The 27,144-nt window shown below is 36.0% G+C and overlaps 1 protein-coding gene across 1 annotated transcript; it reads right to left on the bottom strand.

Moving 5' to 3' along the window:
* Nucleotides 1-7,571: 7,571 nt before the first annotated feature.
* On the bottom strand, nucleotides 7,572-25,187 carry qm (geranylgeranyl pyrophosphate synthase quemao). Its single transcript, XM_071595971.1, has 7 exons — nucleotides 25,034-25,187; nucleotides 24,798-24,952; nucleotides 24,568-24,712; nucleotides 18,898-19,018; nucleotides 16,602-16,741; nucleotides 15,161-15,263; nucleotides 7,572-10,288 (listed from the first exon to the last, which is right to left on the bottom strand). Exons 1-7 carry the CDS (start codon nucleotides 25,097-25,099, stop codon nucleotides 10,086-10,088), a joined length of 933 nt encoding a protein of 310 aa, XP_071452072.1. The 5' UTR covers nucleotides 25,100-25,187; the 3' UTR covers nucleotides 7,572-10,085.
* Between the last annotated feature and the right edge of the window lie 1,957 nt (nucleotides 25,188-27,144).

Genomic DNA, 27,144 nt, shown 5'->3' with positions numbered 1-27,144 from the left:
CGCAACTTCCCGGCCGTTTTTTTACGCGGAGTGAGTCAAGCTTGCATGCATTTTTCTCATCGCCGTAAAACTTAATACTAATGCGGCAGATTCAAAACGTTGCGTCACGGCTACACACAGTGTAATACTATATTCTTCTTACTTTGTGGTCATGGATTCGGATTTCATCCAAGTGAGAAGAGCCACGAAAATTTGTTGAAAAACCCGTTGCCTACTTTACGAGTCGTAGAAGATGCTTTAAGACTTTCAACATTTCTATTGGCCCTGCTTCGATTTTTATTCCTTTTAAATCGAAGAGCATTTTTATTTCAGTTCTTTCAGCGCTGAACTGTGAGTGCGCCATGGGTGACTAATATTACTAATGACTAATATTTCACCACCGTTTTAATTTTAAAATAAAATGTTACTCCAAACTGGTTCATACTGTAGGTTTTGAAAACCGGACAGAATTGATTCTTTTTGCTTTAAATTCAAATGCAAACTGTTACCGTTGGATTTGCCGATAAGTCAAGCTTTACTAATCTACTAGTCAAGAGATTGTAATAATAAATTAATGGAATGCAAAAACAGAGTGAAAGACAAAGGATGAGAACAAAATCATTGAAAAAACAAAGGAAATGGCTTTCTCAAAGAGATAAAGCTAAGATAAAACTTTGAGGGGAAAATCAGAATAGGTGGAGAATTTCATTTTTTGGAAATCACAGTAAGGATAATTCATAAGAGACGAACTGGGTTAAGGTAAAAAAGCATTTGTGAGGGGAAGGGAGCTGATGACAAGGACATCAACCAAAGTCGAAAAGGAAAATATTACTAAAGGCATTAATACGGTGCATAAAACTTTATAGATCCAGTCTATTTCTTGAGGAATGAATATGAGAGTAGATTGGTATGCTTGAGATGTGGGTATAGAGGAGAGATGAGATCATAAATATGTCAGAGGCAGTCTAAATATGAAGTTTTTGAGACCGGAGAATAGAGGAAATTAGCCAGTGACATTCGAAGAAGATAAGTGATTGAAGGAGATATTTAGAGGTAATTTGGGATACTAAGAAGTCGTAGCAGAAGGCAGGTAATACGGTGTACTTCCTTTCACTAGAACACTCACTTAGTGTTACTTATTTACTCTAAGCATGCTTAGTAGGTGTTTTAGAAGGAAATATTTTAAGTATGACAGCAGGTAAAGAAGCATTCGCAAAGAGTCTTCTCTGAGGCAAGAACTTTACATATGTAAAGATAACGAAATATTCGTAAAAACTTTGGCATGCACCGTGTGGTTCCGAAACTTGGTCGTTGAGGAAAGAAAACGGGAGTAGAGTGGAGGCTTCTGAGAATTAGGTATTGACATGAATATAAAAAATAAAGTGGACGAAAAAGAAAATAAACGAATATGCGACAAGAATGTACGGGGAAGAGCAGTTTTAGGGGAAAAGTTAAAGAAGACGTTTAAGATGAATGCATAAAACATTGATATGAAATAGAATGTTGAATACTGATAGATGGGAAGCGATATAAACTGAGGAAAATTAATATGCATTTTAGACAGTGTAAAGGGAAGTATACGGCATTATTGTAATGTAATCTATCAATTTAGGTAGGTTTTGGAAGGGCACAGATTACCGCTCTATTTTAAATCCTTGTCTAATAAGGTACAACCTGGCATCCACACAACCATAAGCCCTCCTTCATTTTCGCATACTGCCCCGCTTCCTTCATTCCATCCAATACACTTTTTCACCTCCTGTCCCTCCGGTCTATTGCTTAGGAGCCTCCGGCCCTTTATCACAGTCTTCATCATTCCATCGCCAATCAAAACGCTGCGCATCCATCTTGACTTATTTGGAATTATTCCATTGCCTTTTTACTGTCATTCTCGACACATATAAGGTCTCCAAGGAGAACTTCCCTAATTGACCAAGTTTCTGCGCTGCACAAAGCTACGCTCCAAATCAATGTTTAAAAAAAAAACTCAAACGTCCCTGACATCAACTCTCTTCCCCTTGTAAAAGCTTCTTCTGCAGTAGTGTTTGAAATCGAAAATGAACACCTTATCAAGCCAGCAAATCTGAATTCGAACCGGCATAAAGCATTGAGAGGACTTACCTGCTGTCTCACACCGGGCATTTTCACCGTCACTGGAACCACTTGGGAGAAAACGGAGGTTTACTTATGGGGTGAGTCGAAACTATTCAAAAGGCACTTGGCACTCAGTTACAAGTAGAGCCCTGCTTCACTTCTGGTTGGCTGTGAAAGAATGCTTGCGAATCCCACTTATTTCCCTTTATATCAGAACGCCTTCGACAACTCTTCCTCATGTGGCCAAACCAGGACTACCGGAGTGGGAGGTGCTTCCCCACGCTCTGGAATGGTCGCGGGTCGAAAAATAAAAGTTAATTCAACCGGACTGTTTCACCAGGGCCCACGCATCCTCCGAGACATAAAGCGTGTCCGCAAGACTTAGGGAAGCCCAGTGGTTAACGCATCCGCCCGGAGAGAGCTGGTATTGGTTGGCACGGGCGCGAAAAGGGGACTCCCGTTCCCCACCGAGACTGCGTTACCTAATCTGCACCCTTGCCACTCCTTGCAAAGAATTTCTCACTCTCGCCACACAGTATAGAAAATTTTCCAGCGAGTTTGGTCGACTGGGGATGCGGGGGAGGAAACGTTAAGAAATATTTCCGTAAAAAAACCGCAGGCTCGGCCGGTTTCAGCGGCTTAAGAGAACGTCAAATATGTTTACAATCGTTGGGGGGTGGGTTGTTGGAAGGAACGGTCATTATACCTACCAACCAAGCAAAGCCCCCCGCCAAGTTTTCTCTCCTCGAAACAGTATTTGGGGACATTATTATTGCCCGGACATGGTTCAATTCCGCTGAGCTGCTGGAAATCAGGCGTTTGATCGAACACGGGGAACTGCCGGGAAAAATAAAATTTCATCCTTTGGTTCGATAAAATATTTGGAATGGACATGTTTCTTACGGCGTCCCTTGAGAATGCGGAAGCGTTTCCTTTTTTATAAGAGTTTCTAACGTAGTAAGGCAAGATTTTCATGGCGTTCAGTTCTCTGGATGTCAAACACATGAGTTCCTTGTTTCGTCAGGGGAAAATGTTGTAACGATTGGTGCCGCTTGCGTAGAAATTCATGAAAAGTCAGCCTTCAACGAAAACCTCAACAATGAAGACCCGTATGTCGGAGAAGTGAGTCCAGATACGAGTAAATTTCAAATGCGTCAGTCGTTTCTTTCTTCAGTCCTCGGGGATAGCCTGTTGTGGACGCTGGCGAAAAAATTGCTTCAGTGGTATCATCATTCGAATCAGTTGATACTTCTACAACGTTGTCATAATCGACCAAATGTTGATATTTCTAGACATATTCATGATATTAGGAATTCGTGAAGCTAGTGAAACAACGATGGTGATTGCAATATTGTAAAGGATACGACTGGGATTGATTGTGAGTAGCTGCATCCAAGTTACGACTGACTGTGAGTGGCAGGACTTCATTATCATTCGTCGGAATCTCAGCAGTACTCATTGAACTATCTTCGCCAGTCACGGAATCTATATAGCGTAAGAAATTTACAGATACGTGGGGAAGTATTGTGTATACTGTTTACAGTAAGTAAACCTCAATCATTTCACATTATAACTCTTAAGAATAATAGTAATTCCTGTCAAAAAGGGATTTCAAAGCATATCCATTGTACAATTAAACTCCTTTTCATGAAGTTAATAAAATCTTAAGGTAGACGCTATTTTATTTTTACTTCGATTTTCCAATGATTTAGAGTTCCACCTCATTACCAAAACCTATGGCATGAGAAATTCACATATTCAGGACTGGATATTCATTTCCTTTTAGTGTGTCGTCCGCTGTTTCGCATGAAGTTCTAGTGTCTAGAATGTAAATTATTCTGGATTTTAGCTGGGGTTGTCCAGAGACATAAGGTCCTCATCCTCAAGCAGCAAGTCGAACGTTCTACCCACCATAACTACGGACACCCTGAAAATATTATACGCACACTAAAGACAGTTAAAATTTTGATACATTCGTCCCCAATTTATATTAATACGTAGTTAGCATACTATTAACTCCATGAACAAATTTATTTACGATTCTTTAAAATCTAGAGAAAACTATGTCTCTCGCTGGAGATGCGAATTATTACAGCATTCTCTTTGAGAAAATTTGATGATGATTAAATACTACGTTATTTTTTTAAACGCATTCAAAATTACAACTCTGCATGCCCCGCTGAACTCGGATGGAATACCAGACAATTCAGTGTCAAAAGATTGTTCCACTGGAAAAGAGCAGTGAAGCGAGCAACCGAAATTTTACGGGACGATGAAGACCGCTCCGCTCCATTGCATCTCTCCCTTACGGATAAAAACGTTGGATAAATAATGACGTCACCTTAAGTTGCACATGAGCAATCGGGCGTGGAGAATGATTACCTCCAGCAGGTGACGTAAGACCAGAGGTGTCTACAAAGAACGAAGAAAGAAAGTCAGAGCGCCTTTTTGTGTTTTTTGTGCGGATTTTTGAAGACTTGCCCGTTACCACATAAGCTCAGAACTCTGCGAAGGGAAGCGACAGATAGCCAAAAAAGTAAACCATTCATTGCACGGCCAACGGTAGTGGTGCAAGAAACTAATCCTTTTCATTATGAATGCCATAAAAATACTAGGAAGTAGCAAAAAATGTCACAATGACGATGAAAAGCGGATGCTCGACATTGCTCCACACTCAAAAAAAATTTTTTTTGCGGCATACCTGAAAATTCCGTGCAGTCAAACTACGATTTAAAAAAATGATGTATACATGGATGGTAAGAAAGCTGGAATTCAGTGTCGCTGTGAATTCACCGTGAAAGCAGGAATGATGTCCGTTTCAATCACATAACATAAATTACCTCGATCATAATCTTTTTGACGTAAATCTAAAAAAGAATTCGCAAACTAATAAATAACTCCTAAGGCGATCACTGGAGGCATTCAGCAAAATAAATTGCACAATTGAAAGAGACAGGGAAATTTGTGAACATAATATCTTAATGATGAAATAAATGCCCTGTCAAAGCTCAAAAAAATTGTGTTAAAAAATAATTCATACTGTAATTTTACCACATAGCTACTTTAATGAAAAAATTAAGGCTTTGCTTCCAATATTCCATTTTTTGGGTATAAATATGAACCTATGAGTACTTAAGCAAGCTCTAAAAGAGGGAAGAGGAAGCGCAAATGAAATTTACCACATTAACTGTAAAAAATGTTATTTTCCTTTAATTACGGCAGTGCAAATTTTCAAAGTGAATTAAAAATTACAAAGTTTTAATATTGCCCCTCTTAACTTCTGTTGTGTTTTGTGCCATGATCTTAAAAATGGGTTTGGAAGGAGTAAAAAATGGTTTGTGGGCTCAGATGAGTGAAGTATAATGTGATTTAGGGCATCTGTCATTCTCATTTTAATCATGTAAGATGCTCCAACTTCAACTATGTGGGATATCATTTCAAAAGGGTTTGCAATCCTCTGCCTGTCATATTGATATTTCTCTTTTACATGTTAATTTTTTATTCATACTGTATTTTTAAGAGACTTACATCCCATAATAGTGACACGTCTCATGCATAGATTGCAATGGATGTTGCATCCATTTTAAATTCTGAAATGCTCAGTTTGTATACTTTTGAACTTGCATACTTTTAAAAGTGGTATGGTGGTTAGTCACCAATTCTGGGGAGATTCAATTAGTGGTTCTTTGGTAGTAATTGTGGAATATCTAGGGGGGGGGAGTGGAGAGAGAAAAGGTGGTCATTAGTGATGGTTTCCTTTCTCCGTTCACAGACCAGTACATCCAATTGTTCCTGAATATCCATCCTTATCCCCTTCCTATCCTTGTACATCATTTACAGCATGAAATCTGCATGATGTCCCTCGCGTAGGCTATTCGGTGTGAACTGTGACACACTACTATCCAGCCTTGTGGAAGTACCGGTTATTTTCCTCTACTCTTACCCCAAGACTTCTTCCCATTTGTTCAATGCATGACACCTCACAATCCCCACATCATAGGAAGAACACTCCACTCCAGTTAAATACCTCCACAGGATTTTTCACTGAGAGCAGTACGTAGGCTTCGGAGATATTTTTGTAGTAAAAGTATTTAAGTTGATATAAAAATATGTTTTCAAGTATAGCCACCACCAAAAAAATAGCAGTGCCTAACGGTTACACAGAAAAAACCATAGATGAATTAATGACAGAAAAAATTTTCTGTGAGAATTTCATACCTCTCACCCCCCAGAACAAGTTTTGACCACATTTAAGTTGGGAAATATCTCATCAAATATAACAAAAACAACTCATAAAATATACCGGGAAAGGCTACATCAAAATTAAAAATCTTGTCAAAGACTCAGAAAACAATCACCAATGACCACCTTTTCCCTCTCCTAGATATTCCACAATTACTACCCAAGAACCTATACCCCCCCTCACTGAATTCAGCGACTAACCACAATACCCTTCCTCCTTTCACACCCACACTGGTTTCCTCCTCCTCTCTCCCCCCCACCCATTGCCGATATATATGAGTGTGAACTTTTTGTAATCAGTACAGATGATGCTAATGTGTAGTGATACTTGTCAACAACAATAAATTCTTTCCTATGGAAACAAAGCCTTTGATTCTTTCTTTGTGCTTTACAAATGAATTTCCACGAAGTATCGGCCTCAACATTCCAAAATGAAAGACAGTTTCTATTCATCCTATTCTTTGGATTTATACTTTATCATTTACAAATAGTCCTTTCTCGGCATTCTGCAAATAATTTTGATGTGCTCTTAAATGAGATTTGCACTAAACAAAATGCTGTTGAGTCCTCTTTTCTAATGAGAAATGGTTGACTGCTGCTGTTGAGTGCTGAGGATGTTTTCATACAAGAAATCATTTAGTAAGATTAAAAAAGCAAAAAAGCACTACATATGCACAACATGCAGTGCCCAAGATGGGACAAAATCAGAAACTTTCTCGTAAGCCTAAATGGGGCCTGCAGGACTCAAAAGTAAGCTGCTGCAGATATATCAGTTCCACTGATGACCTAGTATGCAGATTGTCCAAAGCACTCCCTTCAAATCTCCAGAATGAGTCATGAGAATGAAAAAACAAAAATACTCGAAATATTTAAGTTTTTAGAACTCCTCTCATATTAAAAAACATTTTTTAAAGGAGTTCATTTCTTGTTAAATTAAAATTAGACTTGTATTAACCTTCACGAAAAACCAAGTATTCTGTTAAAAGCATTAATATAGACAAACAGATTAATAAAAAAAATGGTTTAGGTCATTATTATTTAGCAATTAAGGCAATAGGCAATTGACTTCTAGACATAGGTAGACATGAATAGCCATCTACAACATATTCCTACAGAGGAAGCACAATCTCATAGTTCATGTACAAGAGTATGTATCTCTCATTTGAAAGTATGAGAAGGAGAGTTAACAGATTTACCTTCTGGAATGGATAAACAAAAAGAGTGGGTAACGGGAAAATGAGTACGTACAGATATGTATAATAAACATCTATTTTTGTAGAATTAAATGTTTACAGCATTGCACAACACATTACAATTGATACCTTTTGATATTCAAGAAAATTTCCTCATAACTTTTCTAAATGAACTGATCTAATAAAGGATGAAAATATCTTTCTATGATATGATCAATGAAGAGAACAATTTCAATGCTCTTATTTCATAACTGGATATGCTTTATTTATATGTATTAATCATGTTCCTTCAAAAAAATAGACACTGCAAGGCTACAAAAAAGTTTCAGTCTCTTACCAAATAGCACACTTTTTGTATTGTCAATGAAATTTTTAAGCAATAAATGCACATTACATAATAATGAATTAAATATATGTTTGAACTAAGAGTTTCCTGCATACCTTTACCACAAAAGTACAGGTATGAAAATGGAACATTGGTCCAACTAGTGACCAAGCTATAAGAAAAAAATCTCGACCTCATAGAGAAAAAGGAAACAAGTACAGGTCAATGAAAAACAAATGCAAGAAACAACAATATACATTTGACTAGCACTTAATACTTTTTTCTCCTAACACATCTGAAGTTATTGGCAGTACACAACCATGTTGAAATCGCAAGGTATGCATGAATTAATATCCAAGCTGGATGGCCTCCTGGCCCTATTCCATACATTTTTACTGCAGGAACCCCTTGCTAAGAACCAATGCCTTAATACAACTGAGCTACGGCTACTCTGAATATAACTTTCTACAACCAATGCAATAGTCTATCAATACAAATAATATAGTTATTATCCTTAACTAAACCATGTGCATAAGAATGTTAACCCACCACACTTACTGTTTTAATCATTTTTATTCTCTTACATTTATTGTCATGCACATTAATTGAGCTAACACTAATACATTGGCATCAAAAAAGCTAAGAAGTTTTGGACTCAATAAAACTGTTCTCTCAAACTGAAAACAGAAAGGACAACAACGTTTTCAACCACACAAAAATTCATCTTGAAAATTAGGTATCTTTCTAATTTTGGCTATCCTAGACTAATCGAAAGGTGATGTCACCATGCTTCATAAGAGGTTGTGATAATAATTAACAGTATCAAAACCCTGGTCAGTAATAACATGGCACCAGGGTATAAAGGAAATAAATATTTACTACTTTTCAAAAATCCTCGAATAGTGACTTAATAGAAATGTTTACATTTATTAGTAAAAGGGTACATGTACTCCCCGAATTATCATTGATACTGAAATATGCATTATGCACTTCAGGCATTGGTTTAATTATGTCCTTGCATATCGAACATATATCTACTTTGTTAACTATAATTAAGTACTGAGAAGTGGATTTAATAGTAAATAATGAAAATGGAGATATTTTTGATACTTGCATAAATACTTATGCACAACTACCCATTGACCCAGCTTGCAAATTATTATGACATCTCTTAGCTACAAATGAAGAAATTTTAAAAAGAAAACAAATAAGGAAAGTTCTGTATATATTACCATCACATTTCTTTAGATGAGTCTGATTCTGTAATTTTTTCAACCAAAATTGTTGACTTTTAAGGATAAGTAATAATGGATAACTGTGCATTAGGTAGTAATTTAGCTGGATGAATAGGAAGTGTGGCTCTCAGTTCAATAAATATAAGTGACTATGTAATCACGTAATAACTAAATACGCACAATGATATACAGAATGACTAAGAAAATATCAATTATTTAGCACATACACAAATACTAGAAACAATATGAGAAATTATCCACATAAAAAAATGAATACATAGTCTATGTATATATTCTTTATTTACTTTATCCCATTAATAGTACTTAGCAGCCTTTAAAAGGAAACTATGAAACTTAACAATGATAATTAAAACCTTCATCCTCCAGACTGTATAAAAACATGTGAACTTGGATATAACAAGCAGGACTTCACCAACTTACACTATTAAAATAATACACATTTTTTCTAAGAATTCAACCATATCATTGATTCACTAGCTTTCAAATTATAAAAAAAATAGTTGAATACCAAATGAAACTTTCATACAACAACACATAATCAGCGGAGAATTAGGTTAATTGGTAGAACCTATTAGTACATGTACACAACAGTAATTTGACTTAGATAAGACAAGCATCACAAACAAAAGATCAATTGCTAGTCTTCACCATCATGTTCCAAGAATCTGCGGGAAAATGTCACAACAGTGACTTTTTTCGCAGTCACCCACTCATGTACACATAAATGCGAGAAGTTCCACAGAGCAAAAATCATTCACTTAGACCAGGATTCAAACCGGATTTCTTTATTTTCATCAGGAAGCTTAAGCCACTTAAGCTAATGAAGCATGGTCACGTTAAAAGATGTCTCCATAGCTTAACTGGCAAAAGGACTTGATCAGAAATTGAGGGCTTCAGGTTCAAATCCAGGCCAAATTAATGATATTAGCACTGAGCAATTTCTTACACTTCACATCATATTTTAACCATTGTTTAGTTCACTCTTTTAGACCACCATTAAACAGCTTCCCGCCAATTTCCAACTTCATCCATCAAAGCCTCCATTAAAGGATTACTTCCAAGACGGGTTATTTCTTCCCGAGCCTCGGTGTCTAGTTGTTCCAATAGTTGCCGAGTATAAGCAAAAGAACCATAGCGTTCCATCAGGGATACGCAGTATTTTTTCACTTCAACATCTCGAGTTCGCTGACGAAGGATATCTATAGTAAGTCACTGTTAAGGAACAGGTCTCCAGGAATGTTTATCGTTAAAAAACAAAATAGACAAAATAAATAGTGAACATTACCAATCCCTGCAGAAATTAAAGCCACATATACTACCTTGATCAAAAATTTCCCGGAATAACCACCGTGTGGCGCTCCCATCGTTCCGATTTGAGTTCTGTTTTTTTTGTTAAATTGGTACATCTGTTGTTGATATTCCCTTTAAATCTTAGTGTCATAACTTGACATTTGCAAAAGTTACGTAGCCAAGAGTACATCTATCTCTGTGTGTGTTGGCGATTTTTTACAATTTCAGAAATGGATTTAAATTTGCAACAACGAACTTGTATTAAATTTTGCGTAAAAAACGGATTTAGTGGCGCACGGACGTTGGAAATGTTGGAAAAGTGTTTCGGCAACGATTCTCTAAAAAAACGGTCGTTTACCAGTGGCACGAGCGGTTCAGAAGTGGTCGTGAGTCAATCGAAGATGATGAACGCAGTGGCAGACCATCGACATCGAAAGTCGGTGAAAAAATTGATAAAGTAAAAGAAATGTTGGTCAATAACCGCAAATTAACCATCAGAGAAATAGCGGAGGACTTGAACATTGCCTATGGATCCGCCCAAGACATTGTGGTTAATGATTTGGGTTTCCGTCGTGTAGCATGCCAAAAGACCTCAATTTCATGCAAAAAAGAGACCGTGTTGACGTCGCAAAAGACATGATTTGCGAGGCTGAATCCGATCCCACATTCATCAAAAGGATCATTACTGGAGACGAGACGTGGGTTTATGAGTACGACACGCAATCCAGACATCAGGCAAGTGAATGGCGTTCACCAAATGAGCCGAGACCAAAAAAACCACGTCGTTTTCAGTCAAAAAAGAAGGCAATGCTGACGGTTTTCATGGATTACAACGGTGTAGTGCATCATGAATTTTTGCCAGAAGGCCAGACAGTAAACAAAGAGTATTATTTGGGCGTTATGAGACGTTTGCGTGAAGCAATTCGCCGAAAGAGACCAGAAATGTGGGCAGAAAACTCGTGGATTATGCACCATGATAACGCACCGTCGCACAGTGCTATCATTATTCGTAATTTTTTGACGAAAAATGCAACAAATACCATCCAACAGCCACCGAATTCACCTGATTTGGCTCCCTGTGACTTCTTTCTGTTCAATCGAGTTAAAAAAACCATTACGGGGAACGCGTTTTAGCAGCCGAGAGGAAGTAATGGAAAAATCGCAGGAAGCACTGATGGACATACCGAAAACCGAATATAAAAAATGTTTCGAGGATTGGATCAAGCGCTGGCATAAGTGTGTTGCAGTCGATGGGGATTACTTTGAAGGGGACAATATAGATTTAGATGAATAAACTTGTATTTTTAATTTTCTGAATAAATTCCGGGAAATTTTTGATCAAGGTAGTATTATCTTAAATGACACCTTATACTACGTACATCCAACATAAATAATACCATTACGCTAGATTTGTTTGATTGTAAGTTAACTAATTAGAATAAAATTTAATAGCTCCAAAATCTGAGATAATTTCATATATTACTACCTTGATCAAAAAGTTCCCGGAATAACCACCGTGTGGCGCTCCCATCGTTCCGATTTGAGTTCTGTTTTTTTTGTTAAATTGGTACATCTGTTGTTGATATTCCCTTTAAATCTTAGTGTCATAACTTGACATTTGCAAAAGTTACGTAGCCAAGAGTACATCTATCTCTGTGTGTGTTGGCGATTTTTTACAATTTCAGAAATGGATTTAAATTTGCAACAACGAACTTGTATTAAATTTTGCGTAAAAAACGGATTTAGTGGCGCACGGACGTTGGAAATGTTGGAAAAGTGTTTCGGCAACGATTCTCTAAAAAAAACGGTCGTTTACCAGTGGCACGAGCGGTTCAGAAGTGGTCGTGAGTCAATCGAAGATGATGAACGCAGTGGCAGACCATCGACATCGAAAGTCGGTGAAAAAATTGATAAAGTAAAAGAAATGTTGGTCAATAACCGCAAATTAACCATCAGAGAAATAGCGGAGGACTTGAACATTGCCTATGGATCCGCCCAAGACATTGTGGTTAATGATTTGGGTTTCCGTCGTGTAGCAGCAAAGTTGGTTCCAAAAGACCTCAATTTCATGCAAAAAAGAGACCGTGTTGACGTCGCAAAAGACATGATTTGCGAGTCTGAATCCGATCCCACATTCATCAAAAGGATCATTACTGGAGACGAGACGTGGGTTTATGAGTACGACACGCAATCCAGACATCAGGCAAGTGAATGGCGTTCACCAAATGAGCCGAGACCAAAAACACCACGTCGTTTTCAGTCAAAAAAGAAGGCAATGCTGACGGTTTTCATGGATTACAACGGTGTAGTGCATCATGAATTTTTGCCAGAAGGCCAGACAGTAAACAAAGAGTATTATTTGGGCGTTATGAGACGTTTGCGTGAAGCAATTCGCCGAAAGAGACCAGAAATGTGGGCAGAAAACTCGTGGATTTTGCACCATGATAACGCACCGTCGCACAGTGCTATCATTATTCGTAATTTTTTGACGAAAAATGCAACAAATACCATCCAACAGCCACCGAATTCACCTGATTTGGCTCCCTGTGACTTCTTTCTGTTCAATCGAGTTAAAAAACCATTACGGGGAACGCGTTTTAGCAGCCGAGAGGAAGTAATGGAAAAATCGCAGGAAGCACTGATGGACATACCGAAAACCGACCGTAACTTTTGCAAATGTCAAGTTATGACACTAAGATTTAAAGGGAATATCAACAACAGATGTACCAATTTAACAAAAAAAAACAGAACTCAAATCGGAACGATGGGAGCGCCACACGGTGGTTATTCCGGGAACTTTTTGATCAAGGTAGTATGCAAATTAAAATATTTAGCCAGGCACAAAAATGTAAGCAAATCAAAGTTTATGAGGCTTTTGTGGAGGAGGAAGGCTAAGTTAAATGTACAAAGAGAAGAGCAAATATTAGACAGAATCATTTACCTACCATGGAAGTGAATTATCCAAAGAAGCTTGGATTTATATATTGGTAGATCTTAATGACATGGATGCTGAATAAATATATTAAGCAAATATTAGTGAGTGGCAACTAGATCAAAGTACTCATAATAGGGAAATTAGGGCAATAAAGCTTGAAGAAGGAATTGCTGACAGGGAATTGACTAAGGATGGGAAGAAAAGGATTGTTAAAACTTTTGATTGGATTGTGGTTTTGAATGGTATGGAAACATGGTGTTTATAAACAAGATGATAGGCATAGGAGGCTTTTAAAATGTAGACTTTATCCACATAAAATCCTAAATGGTAAACTACCTAAATAATAAAACTATGACTAGGAATTTACATAATACATTAGAATCCACATCCAAGTTGGAGCAAGATTCAAATACATGGGCCCAGACTGCCCAGAAGGCCCAGTAGGCCCAGAAGTACCCCGCCAGACTGGCGGCCGCTTTTGCTTGATTCCTTCACTCAAATGTTGCAATAAGTTTGCACATTACTCGCCGTTGTTAGTTTTTCCTTTCTCGAGATAGTCAATGAAAATTAACCCACGCGCATCGCTAAAAACCAATGCCATGACCTTGCCTGCAGATGAAATAGTCTTCGCCCTCTTTAGAGCTGGTTCCCACTTTTGAATCCATTATTTTGATTGTTCTTTTGTCTCGGGGCGAAGTAATGGACCCATGTTTCATCCATGGTTATGAAAAGACACAAAAATTCTGCTAAGTTGCGGTGGAACTTTGCTGAACACTTAATTGAAACATCTTCACAATACTAGTTTTGCTTGAGTATGAGCAAATGCTGCAACCATCTTGCAGAAAGCTTTCTTATGCCCAAATTTTCAGTTAATATGCAATGTACCGCCCTTTTTGAAATGCCTACTATGTGTCCTAGCTCACACACTTTCAGGCAACGATCATCCAGGATCACTTTGTGGATTTAATTCACAGTTTCTGGAGTCATCACCTCATTTGGTCGACTAATGCGATGCTCGTCTTGACAGCCAGTACAGCCTCATTTAAACTCTGCTACCCAATATTTTATTGTTGTAAACTAAGGAGCAGACTCACCCAGAGTAGAATCCAGTTCAGCTTTAATATTGATTCGGCAGAGGTCTTTCAAATAAAAGTATTGTATCACATAACGATGATCAATTTTCTCAGTTTTCACAAATTCACCGAAAACGTTCACTATTGATGGCTGCCAAACAAATACTAAACAATGTAACATCTTCAAACTTGAAACATATGCTTTATAGATTGCATACTTTGTAACAGAGTGATATTTTTCAAACTACCACCACCATCTCCAAACTACCATCTCTAGGTCAGGCCGGGTACTTTTGGGACCTCCCATGTATTAATGGGCTTTGTTGAATTAACTGCAAGTAAAATACTGCTTTTTGTTATTTCACTACTTTGGGCTAGTATATTAAAAATTTGTGAATTGTGTTTCTATTTCTAAAATAATGTATGTACTTGTAAATACAGAGAGATCTAATAATGAGCTCAACGCAACTTCAAAAGTCCATGCATTAATTGGAGTTTATCATCTCACATAATTTTAACAATTTTTCCAGAATGGTATCAGCATTCTCCTGAGGTAAAAACTATTCCTTTTTCACTTTGCCTTCAAGTTATACTCAATCGCTCATTTCTGGATATTATTTGGTTTCATTATTTTATTCTGGAATGTTCCTCCAAAGAATATTTAAGTTATTAGTACTCAGAACAATTGCAATTATTCTGGTTCAACACTCGGATAAAATAATAGAGAATTATATTATTTCTATTAACTATTCACATCATTTAAAGAAGGATACTCATAACTTTATTGTCACCTGGTCTGCTGCGAATAGCATGAATAATTGGAAAGCTGAACTTGCCTTCAGTTAAATCCTCACAAAAACTTTTGTTTTCCTGGTACTACAATTAAATGGAGAAAATTGAAAATTAGATCATGACTAAAATTCTGTTACCTGAAAAATTCCATTAAAACATCTCCATACACACAAATTAAAAACAGATGACAATAACGTCATAGCACAGCACTATACAAAACCTTACACGAAATAAGAACAAACTAAAGGAATGTTCCATAGACTGAGACTGAATGAAAACTGCATTGTGTCACAGGATGTCACAAAATTATTTCTAACAATAAGAATGAAAACATTTGATGTTTTATTAGTAGCCTTTGTTGAATTAACTGCTATTCAAAGACTTCTTTTCGTTATTACACTCCTTTGGACTAGTGAATTAAAATCGTGTGAACAGTGTTGCTTTTTGGATACCTAATGTAGCTTAGGTGCATTTCTCAAACATTGGAATTGAAAAAATTTAAATAATATTGCATTGTTTCAGATAAGATGTTATGGAATGTGAACATGACAGATTAATTGTGGAAGTGTAATAATTTAGCTAGTAATCTGAAATCTAAGGACCTCCATTTTATATACGTTTATATAAAAAAGATTTTCTTTTTCTGAAACTAGTACTAAAGGGAATTTCAAGAAAATTTGTATGGTTAAGTTATGCAATAAGTTTGGGTTAAATCAAAAATTTTGGAAAATCATAACCCAATGTCATGATCACCGAATTAAAATCTACCATAAAATACTTATTCAAATAGCCCATTAACTAAATACTTTTATGTTGTTAATTACCTCTACAGCATCTTTTTTTATGAACTTTTGACTTAAAAGCTACAACTCATAAGTGATATTTTGTACTTTACAATGAGCGTTGAAGACAAAAATACAGAAATTAATTCCAACTATACACAATGCAACACCTTTGAACATAGAAGTTATATCCCACATGGGAATCATGATGCACATATCTTTATTAGAAGAAGCAGGTCTAATAAGAAAAGGATGAAAGAAGATTCTTCACAGAGATTAGAAAATTGTAATCCTCAATGCCCTATTTTCATTAATATCTAAGCTCATGTTCTCTACTTAGCATACAAATATTTCAAAAGGACAAACTAATTAGATGTATCAAGTTAGTACCATTGTTTTTACAAAAAAATTTCCAGTATTAATTGAAATGGACTTTCTTCATAATTCTTCATTTGGGAGAGTTTCACTTATATACTTTCACGTTGAAGGAACTCAAACTTTTTCATGCATAAAATTAAAATAACGTATCTACCCTAGAGATCTTCAAAATTCTTACTGCCCTTATGCAAATTTCTAAACATTAATGTATTGTATGATACCAATTTCCAATAGTTATACAGCTTTAATACATGACACTCACCTCTTGCATGCACAAATTGCATAAATCATCTCTGACTTGAAAATATAATCCAAGAATACTGGTCAGCTTAGTGTAGTCATCTTTATTGTCGCTGAATAACTGCATGAGCCTGATTGCAAGCATGTACAAACCACCAGTCTCTGTAAAAGTCAAAGACATATAATTCACTATCACATGTCCATCACTGCAAATCAAATGCTAAAAGTGAAGAATATTCTGAACCTCAGATTTATTTATTGCTATTTATCACAGAAAGAATGGCAGCTGGGAATCAAAAATATTCCCTTACTTTTCCACAATACCAATGAATTTCTCAATATACTCCAGGCAAAATACCATCCGCAAGGCTCCATATAAGTGATTATTAAGGCTAGAAATATACGTGTGGATACCTTGTTGGTTTTCTCCCATATTATAAATTACTAAATTACATATTATATATTAAAATGCAAAAGATACTGCTTTTTCTTTGAAAAATGGTCAAAAAAGGCGTACTCCATTAAGGGGTGGCAAAATTACCGCGTGGAAAGAAGCTTCTGCCAAATAATTCATGAAAAATTGATCTAGGTTCTTTTCTATATTTCTCAAGGAAAACTGGCTCCCCTACCCTGATGCATGAATTTCACATGCCATTGGGCTTAATATTAGGAAAGCTCTACCCTCACCTATTAAAACTAACCTTCGGATTAATAATGACAATATAAAACCAAAACAGTTATTTTATTCTATATTCAAAAGTATGCATACAAGTTCATTCCAATGCATTTTAAGATACAGTCAAAGGCCTTCCAGTAATCATAAATACAAGCCTTCAATGCCAAGCACAATGCCCACTATCAAGTTGAAAAGTTTCGTACAAATCCAACAAATGTTACTGTTGAGAAAAATGTTAGCACCAAAATTTTCCTTATTAAAACCATATTATTTCCCTGATTCAAATACTGCTCTCAAATATTTACTAGCATTTATGAAAAAACAACCGACTAAGTTGGAAGTGGGAAATGAGATTTATCTTCGACCTTTGGCAACAGGACCACATTAGGGAATATTACATGAAGTTGAAGCAGCATTGCCTATATTTTCTTAAGGCCATCACTATGGCATATATCTGAAACTTAACATGGCTCTAAAGGGATTAATATTTTAGCCTTTTGTTTCATGCACATGGTTCTCTTTATAGGAAAGTTTTATTCCCTGGCATGTAATGGCATGCTTGCACGCAATGCACACTTTAAACAAGAGACACTATCGAATGGCGGATCCAATGGGACCAGACACCTTTGCAGCCACCTCATTAAAGAACAGATGCTATGTTGGTTACCTTTCATTTGGTCATCCGCCCTATTTGGCACAGGTGACCCTACCAGGAGCAATCATTATTGCTCCTACCTGCACAGTTCTAGAGGTCATTAAAATGCACAAGCCCTTCCATCACATTAAAGTTTTAGTCAGTGGGGAGGGTTTTACAATAGATACCATCCAAAATTGTGCAGTGGTGTTTAATAAGAAAGAATTAACTATGTTGTATGTGAATACCCAGTAATAAAAACAAACATTTTATCAATAAATTTTCAAAAGCAGACAATTTTAAATTGAGTTAAAGCCATTTGAAATTTAAACGTGCTACATTTATGGATTTTCAAAATTTTCATATTTTAGGGATTTAATACTACCCTGTGTGATTGCAATTGCAAGGTATTTTAAGTGAATCGTCATTTAAGTAAGTGTATTTCTGAGTGTGCAACCATGAAAAAAATGTTAGAAAAATTGTTATTTCCCTTGAATATAAAGTGCACCACTCACAAAAAACCCAATTTGAAAATTAATTTTACTTGGATATCCCTTTGATTAATCAAGAGAAATAATGTGCTGTTCATTGGGTATCATCATGCATAATCTATGCTATTTTTGCTATTAAAGAACAAAACTTCCTCAAATGTTCTCTAGGATGTAGTCAGTAAATTGTTACTTTCTACAAACACAAATTGCAAGACAAATAGTAACCCAGATCTAAAATTCATACTACTTACAAAATCCTTGATTAATAATGAGAAATAATGTAATTGTTCGAGTATGTAGCTGAAAGCAATAAACCATAATTCCAAAAATGACTCTCGTTTCACAGAAATTGCCAGATGGATCTGGCCTAGTCAGTAGAGATGCAGCAGAGATCAAGAATCATTTCATATTATTGAGATTTGAGCCTGATACCAATCCCACTCACAATTAGGAGGTCAATATTTAAATTTAACCAAATTGAGTAATCTCGACACAATTCTGCAACATTATTACTTACTCATTATAGTCATTTGCCTATATTCTTCCTCTGAAGGGCATGTAAAGTTATCTCTCCAATATATTTCAATCCCTTGTCCACGATGAAGCTCAAGGAGCTGCTCAGTATACACTTTGGTTGCCTTTGAAGAAAAAAATGTAATTCTCAACTTGTACACATAAAATTGGATAGCATACATCTATGTGAAACCAATACTTGGCATGAAGACTTGGAGTATCTATTTTTTATATTAATAGTAGTAGAAGTAATTTTTAAAGCTAATCCTCCAAACGAAAGCGAAAAACATTACACTAGTTGTGGAAATGTGAGAGTTTTTAGATGTTCAAAATATTGGACCCTATCTTTTAAAAGCCTGGACAAGTAAGAAAGGGATGCTTGAAGGCATGGACAACAGTCAGTTCAAGATTTTCAAAGAAAATTTTTAACCACTGAAGATGACATGAAAGACAAATTCAACTACGTAGCGCAGAAATTGCAAGCTTTGAAAGACAAAATAATTGCATGATGAAACAAAGATCTATGATGAAGCTTCAACAGTTAGCCAGAGAATTTATCAAAATCACATCAAAACTTGGTGCCTGGCCCATTATAAAGCCCCGGAAGCAAGGATCTATTTATGGATCAAGGCTTCAATTCTTCCCTTATCTAAAAAATGGGCAGTAATTATGATGAGACAAGTAAAAAAGTGAAATGTGTCTCTCAGTCCAAGGCAATGGAAAGGAGTCAGGAATAGCGAATGCAGAGCACCTTGATTCGCAATGGAAGATTGAATACATAGTGGGGAGAATATTAGGAAAGGAACTACACAGAATTGAAGAATGTTTTATTGCAATTGTAGATGTCATGTTGTGCTTTGATAGGAGAGGCAATGAAATTTTAATTAAAGATCATCCAATAATAATGATTTTCTGAAGCATATTTTTGTTTTTTTTAAGTCAGAAGAATTCCATTTCATTATACCTGGAAAAATGTTTCAAGATGATGCAAACGGCATGATTTTTGACATCAAGTTCAGGAATCGTATTTTCAGGCCCATAAGACTCAATTTCTTTTACTCCAAAATGTGCTCTAAAATCAGCCTGCATCATGGGCTGGGAACACTAAGAAATAACTTCAACCAATAAGCTCAAGCCGAATAACCGGAAAAATAATTACTATTTAGTATTTCTCCCTGCACCAGAAAGAAAATGGTTGCCTTGATTAAAAATCTCAATAATATCACCATTTTGAGTCAGTAGCACACAACAGAGTTTTGACACAGGCATCCATTGAATCTCTCCAGATAAACTCAGAGTCACCCGGCATTCAACCTTAATTAGTATGACAGTGTCATAAAGGCAGAGAAAATGGTTGCTTCTAATACAGATTTAGATAATCTCTAAATAATAAAATAAACCAAGCATTGCAAAAAAAGCTAAAAACCTCATGGGATCATAATGGAGACGATTGTCATACAGTATTGCATTTAAACTTCTTTAAAAATTCCTGAAGTAAAGTAAGTCTCATGGTGGTTTACCATGGTAGATTAGATTTTTAGAAAATATATTTCAAATCCTGATCCAAATGGAAAAATGACAACCCCAGCTAATTTTGTAATAACTGTTCATGTGCTGATGTGATTCATGATGGAAACATTCTCACATCAAAACTTGGTGCCTGGAAATTAGTTCTCACAATACTTGAAAGATGGTAATACCCATATACTTAAAAAGATGGTAATAGATTAATTGATGCTAAACAATGTAATGCGCACCTATTCAGAGGGCATTCCTATTGCCATATTAACGATCGGAGACTGCACATTTAGGAGATGGTGTTACAAAGAATCTTAAGGCAAGGAAGATATTAAAAGAGAGGCAAAAGAAAAAGACATTGAAATACATCAAGTAGTTAGGTACAAATGTAATGATTAAATGATTAAGCAATGAACAGAATGCCAAGAGTGTTATTGAACGTGCAAATGAAGACAGCAGAATCCACCGAATTTCTTATTATATGTAAACTAAGGTGGAGCTTACTGGAGCTAAGAGAAGTGTGCATCTGGTGACAGAAGCTATCATCACTTCCTGAGGACTGATAAAAAGGGTATATGCAATAAGGGGTAACCTCATGTTAAGAGCCAATTTATCGAAATTGAAACCACAGAGGTAATTATCAATAAACACTTCAAAGTGTGAATACGTGCTCCCAATTAGTACGATGGATGCGAGGGTGTGGGATGTGTGGCCACCTTCCCATGGTGAGTCTTGGGTAACACTAAGAGCTAAAAATGGATTTGTCTAGTTTCTAATAAATTGGCACAATTAATAAATTAAATCTTTGATAGATGGCTCATGTATTACATAATGTCAAAATATGCCTGTCTAAACATCATACAATGTCTATTTAAAGCACAAAGGCAGCTTAATTTGCCCATTAAAAGTCAATCAATGCAATTTCCTTTTTCACTACATCCTACTAACAAGACAATAATGGCATTCCTTCTTTAACTATAATTAAGCATTCAATTGGTGTAAGAGACTTCAGACAGAGATATCCTCCAGAAAACCAGGACTAACTTTTACCTGATACTGATATTACCAATTTTTTTATGCAATAAATTCAAAGGGACTGCACTTAACTGAGAAGAGAGCACTGTACACACAAAGATTGTCTTGAGGGTCACTTTATTTATTTACGTGGTTTTTCAGCTATGCTATCTCCATGGCCTCACTTGATTTCAATTCCCTTACTGCTTTCTCAATCTTGCAAATCAAGTATGTCTGGACCTAACTTATGTACGTCATATCCTCTTTCTATAACTAAGCATGCTGGCCACTAACCTTTGTCCTCATATTCTTATGCAATGGACATTTGCAAAATAGATTCTTTATATATTCTTTCCATCTCTTTCAGATCTTTCCTGGTTCAATTAATAATTTTCCTGATGCATTTGTTATAGTTTGCAAAGATTTTCTCTTCCTAATTCCTGAATAGCAAATATCCTCACACTGCATAATCCACCACCTTTTTTTGCCACGGTAGTGCCTGCCTTAGCTTATTATTTACCTCTTTGTATTTCCTCTATCTAATTCTTTTTCTTACGTTGTTTCATTTCCTCCCTCTTCTAACTTCCTATTCATCTAGTCCGTAGTCCATGACTTCCTTGATGTTTAACTGTCTTTCCTGTCCTTGCACATTTTTTTTCTAATGCCTACTCCTTTCTTTTTTCTTTCTCCTTTCTACTAACTCCTTTCTTTTTTCCCTGGTTAAGTGCTTCAACATTGCATGCCCTCGATGGTCTAACCTGTTTTATCCATTTATATTTTGTGCATCACTTCATTGGTCTAAATTATGATCTGCATCAGCATCCATTCCCAGGAAAATGCAAATTAATTGTGCTGTCCCTAAACCTATGCCTACCCATGACACAGACTTACTTGTACCTATCTGGTTTCCTACACATTTTCCATGGGTACCTATATCTGCAGAATGCTATTGCTTTCTCCCAATAGCCATTCCTGGTTCCTAAACCATAGCCTCTTACTGCACTACTATTTCTTCCTTTGCCTTTGGTCACATTTCAATCCCCCCTCACTATCAGATGTTACCTTACAGAAACATCCAGTTATTTTCTCTAATTCATCACATACCCTGCTGACATCTTCCTTCCTATGATTCCTTGATGGTATGTAGACTTGAACAATAATAATGTTCATTGGTTCAACTTTTACTTCTACCAATAATATTCCCTCAATTGCTGGTAATATGTTTACTACACTTTTTCCTACCAGTTTGTTTAGTATTATTGCCACTCCTCGCTGGTTTTCTTACCCTCCACTGTGTATTACTGTATAACTAGCACTCCATTAATCCTTGCTATTCTTCCATCTCAACTCGCATATGTATATCTAAAACATCTATATTTCCACTTTCCATCTCTTTCTTTATATTCTCTAATTTATTTATTTTATTTATTTATTTAGTAAAAATTGTGCACATACAGCAGGATTGCCAATTTATAGTGACACGTATAACAGCATTATATATATAATTCTCCTGTCCTTAACATTGTCTAACATTCCCAATTCCTACCTGTATTCTAACTGATTTGGTCCTCTTTCATGTCTTGTGTTGCTGCCGCTGATTTCACTTTGCAAGGATCTCGTGAGATAACGACAGTGAAAGTCTTACATCTCCTGCTGCCATGCACAACAAATGTTCCAGGGGGCTGTGTCCAGTAGTTGCCAGGAATCATACTCAAATCTATGTCCATTATTGTTTTGTGGGATAATTAATTGCTGTGGTTTCCCATTTCTTTCCTCAATATTGTTTTTAGTATGATCAATGAATCACAACATGGCAGTTTTAACACATAACTCATAGTTCTCAAAGGTGAAACTTGAAAAGGTAACCAGGGGTAAAACCACACCTTAGAAAAGTCTTCACAAGAAGCTGCTTCAGTTTTTGTTTTAGAAGAAAAATAAAAATAGAAGATATCATATAGTTTTCCACCAACCTTTGCCCATGACTTCTAAAGCATATACATATAATCATACACAAATCCTGAGAAACATCCAATTTACTGGCTATAATTTTTACTTAATTCCAAATTGAACACATGTAAAACGGCAATAGTTTCAGATCCAACGCCACAGGCTGCTGCTTCAGAAAAAATGCTATGGGATGAGGATAGGGGAGCAGGTGGGTGCTACAGACAATAAGTGCTGGGGCTTGTGTAAGCACTATTTTACTTTAAAACTTTTATGCACATATAATAAATGGAGAAGGAGAAATGGACCAAAAGGATAACAAATGAGGAAGTACTAGGTATGGTGGATGAGGAGAGGGGTTTGTTGAGAGAAATCCTAAGGAGGAAGGAAAAATGGATGAAGGGCATTACTGATCAGCAATGAGATGTTGAAGACTAATAGAGAGGAAAATGTTAGACAAACGCAGACAGGGCAGGAGCAGGATAGGGATGTTGGATGGGATGCAGAGAGGAAGGAAGTACACAGAGAGGAAGGAGGACTAGATGTGAAGTAGGTTGCTGGATTGTCCTTTGTTAGGAGTCACAAAATATTTATTTGGTAGTTATGTCCATCCAAAACCTACCTTAACTGGTAGATTACCTCATAATAATAATATATATTCCAATATCTTTCCCAATGAATGGCAAGCTCCCCCAGAGACAAATTTAGTTTTGCATTTCTACACCCTGCTACTTGACTGAAGTTGGAATCACAGCATTTCTATTATGACTAAAATCTTAGGGTTATACATACACTCGCCATAACTTACAGGTGGGTTTACTTAAGTAACTCTTCCGTGGAATCGAAAAAAAAGATTATTAAATTATTTGTAGCAACAATTTCAGATCGGGAAGCTATTGCTAGAGAAATATTCGAAGGCTTTCACGTTCAGTAAAAATTCTTACAAAAAACCCATATTAGTTGAGGATGAATTCCATGCAAATATTCTTCACATCACATTTCAAAACTTCTCTCAAGATAAATACTGCGAGATATTAATGAAAAAATGAGGAAGTTGAATGAAATTAAGATTTAAAACATTTCATTTGCATTAGTTTACTAATACATTTCTCTACTATCTCAGACCACCGGCAAAAGCAAGGACATTACAACCAATCAATATAAGCCATGTGCTTGATTTACGGAATCATATTCTTACCTCTGGATGATTAAGCGTCAGAACTTTCTCCAAAGCGATAAATAAGACGTAATTGGCAGCATTTATTGTACTTGCTACTCCATAGATCGAGTGCGCGACCGGTACTCCTCGTCGCAAAACAGCATTATCTTGAATATCATCAATTCTATGAAGAATTCAGTGGGAAACATTTAGTACTAACTTCGCATAATCTTAGGATAATATGGGATCTCTAACACGACATTACTTACAACAGACTAGCATTGTGAAGCATTTGCACAATTTCTGGTACAATCACCATCTTATCGTCCGGTATTTTCAGCCAGTAGTTAAATGCATGGGCCAGCTTTGTTCTAACATTTTTTCCGGGTACACTAACAATGTATGTAAACGGCTGGAGCAATTTCTATATTAATTAAAGAAATATAAGTTATGATTATGTCACATAAAGCGATGAACAACATTTATGCCTTCCACTTGACGTTACCTCATCTTGACTTCTGTCTCCACTGGCACTGTAAGGAATTAAATTTTCTGGATTTTGAGCGTCCATTTTTGAGCTGGGAAGACGCAAATTTTCGAGCTAATTTGAATGAAACGAGGAAATTCCGGCACACTACACTGACAATCCAAACGCCATATTTTACAACTGCAGTGCCTTATATGGCCGACGGTGGCACTTGCGCACCAAGATTTTGCGCGGAAGGTTTGAAAGATGCGCTTTTTAACACGGTTTCTATATTCGAATTCACTCATAATAATTTTTAACGAAATAAAATGACCAACACCCTTTTTTAATGATTTATCATAAAGCGTAGCTTTATTTAATAGCTCATACAATAATAATTGATCCACTATCTCGCTCGATCGGAATTATTGCATTTTATTTCAATCAGCGTATATCGATGGCAGTAAAAATCTTTCAACATATGTAGGAAACAGCGTTAATAATTTAGGAATTACCAAACTTGAAAGGTCGAGGATGTTTCTCAGAATTGTATTTGTCAGAAATAATTTAGGCAATTAACTGGGTGATGCAACCGCATTTACGTGTACTTCTGTGAAATGTTGAGTATTAACGCCCAAGTACATTTTAATATAGAAGCAAAAGATTATATCCCATCGGGAATATTTCCGCTGGCATAAAATTTGAGAGAATATTTCTTGTAGAGAAAATTAAAATCACCATCCATTGATTTATTGCTAACTTCTCTCTCCTGGCGCTCGATTGGTCCTCCCACCTGATTGGAGGATCATCCTGTGTGAAAAAAGACGCAGCGAAACTTCATACCGCGACTTTTTCAATGTACAGTGAGCTGGCGATCGTGTGGTCTTATTCTGATTGTGTTAATATTGGCCGTATAATATCGTGATATTGCTCCTGAATTCATTACTGAGTATGGTAAGTAATTCCATTGGTCTCAGAAACTGTTTTGTAAGAAAAACAGTTTTTATATAACGCATTCAGTTGACCTAATATTTGAATGTCGAAAATATAACTTTGAAATTATATTATTAATATCACAGTAATGTTGAAAATAAATATTCTATTGTTATTCATGTCATAGGAACAAACAGGCATGTATTTTGGTGGAGGGCAACAAGAGACACCTTTAAGATCTAGTCAGCTCGAGCCTTCTTCCATGAAAGTATGTTTTTCTCCTATCTCCTGCAAATCTGCTCCACCACTCCAGGAAACCTGTTCTCACTCAAGAAAGATCAGTTTGGGATTGAATTTCAATCCCATGTTTTCTCATTCCACCTCTTTACAGTCATTTAAACCTCATTATCTTCATTCAGCAGCTATTAATGGGGATATAAATAATCTACAGAAACTGATTTCTGGTAAATGAGATTTTATTTGTGTTATTCTGCAGGTGTGCTTCAAAAAGTGCGATTTAATACAATGGCAAGCATAATCCTATATGCCCTGTACTCCATATTATGGTATTATTTTCACATTCAGAGCAAATGATGAGAGTGCCTAGCTATACAGTATATACCAGTCATAATAAATATTGGTGTTATTCAGATGCTAAAGTTTGAGTCCTCCAAACTACAAAACTATTGGCCATAACAGTTGTTATTTAAGAATTGGAAATACTTATTATTGGTGATTCACAGTTTAAATTATACACTGTGGTATAGGGTTAAACATAATTAAACAGGGCCGTACAGTCAAGAACCAGACTGGTAATGATATAGTAGTAATGATAATTTCATTTCCCCTTTTATAGTACTTAGCAATCAATGCAAAAACTTGGTATTATTTTGAGTCAATTATATTTTCATTGTTCAGTAAAAATATTTTACAAACTAACCCTAGGTTTCAACAGATTGTCCTTGTCACTACAACTTAAGAGTAACCTTGACAATGACAGTATGTCAAAACTTGGATTTGTCAATGCAATTTTAAGTGACTTTAAATTTTTAAGAAATTACTTATATGTAGGTATATAAAAACTATACTTATATTTTTAATTTAAAATGATCAATAAGTTACATGAGGTGATATCAGAGAACTTGGAGCACATAAATTTGAAGGGGCTTTAGTAATAAAGGCATAAGCTATGAAGTTTGTCCTATTTAGTCTGATGC

Source organism: Hetaerina americana, unplaced genomic scaffold (genome assembly GCF_022747635.1).
Source record: "Hetaerina americana unplaced genomic scaffold, ioHetAmer1.1.p SCAF_72, whole genome shotgun sequence".
Classification (NCBI taxonomy): Eukaryota; Metazoa; Arthropoda; class Insecta; order Odonata; family Calopterygidae; genus Hetaerina; species Hetaerina americana.
The sequence above is the reverse complement of the archived record's forward strand: the minus strand, read 5'-3'. Positions and strand labels throughout refer to the sequence as shown.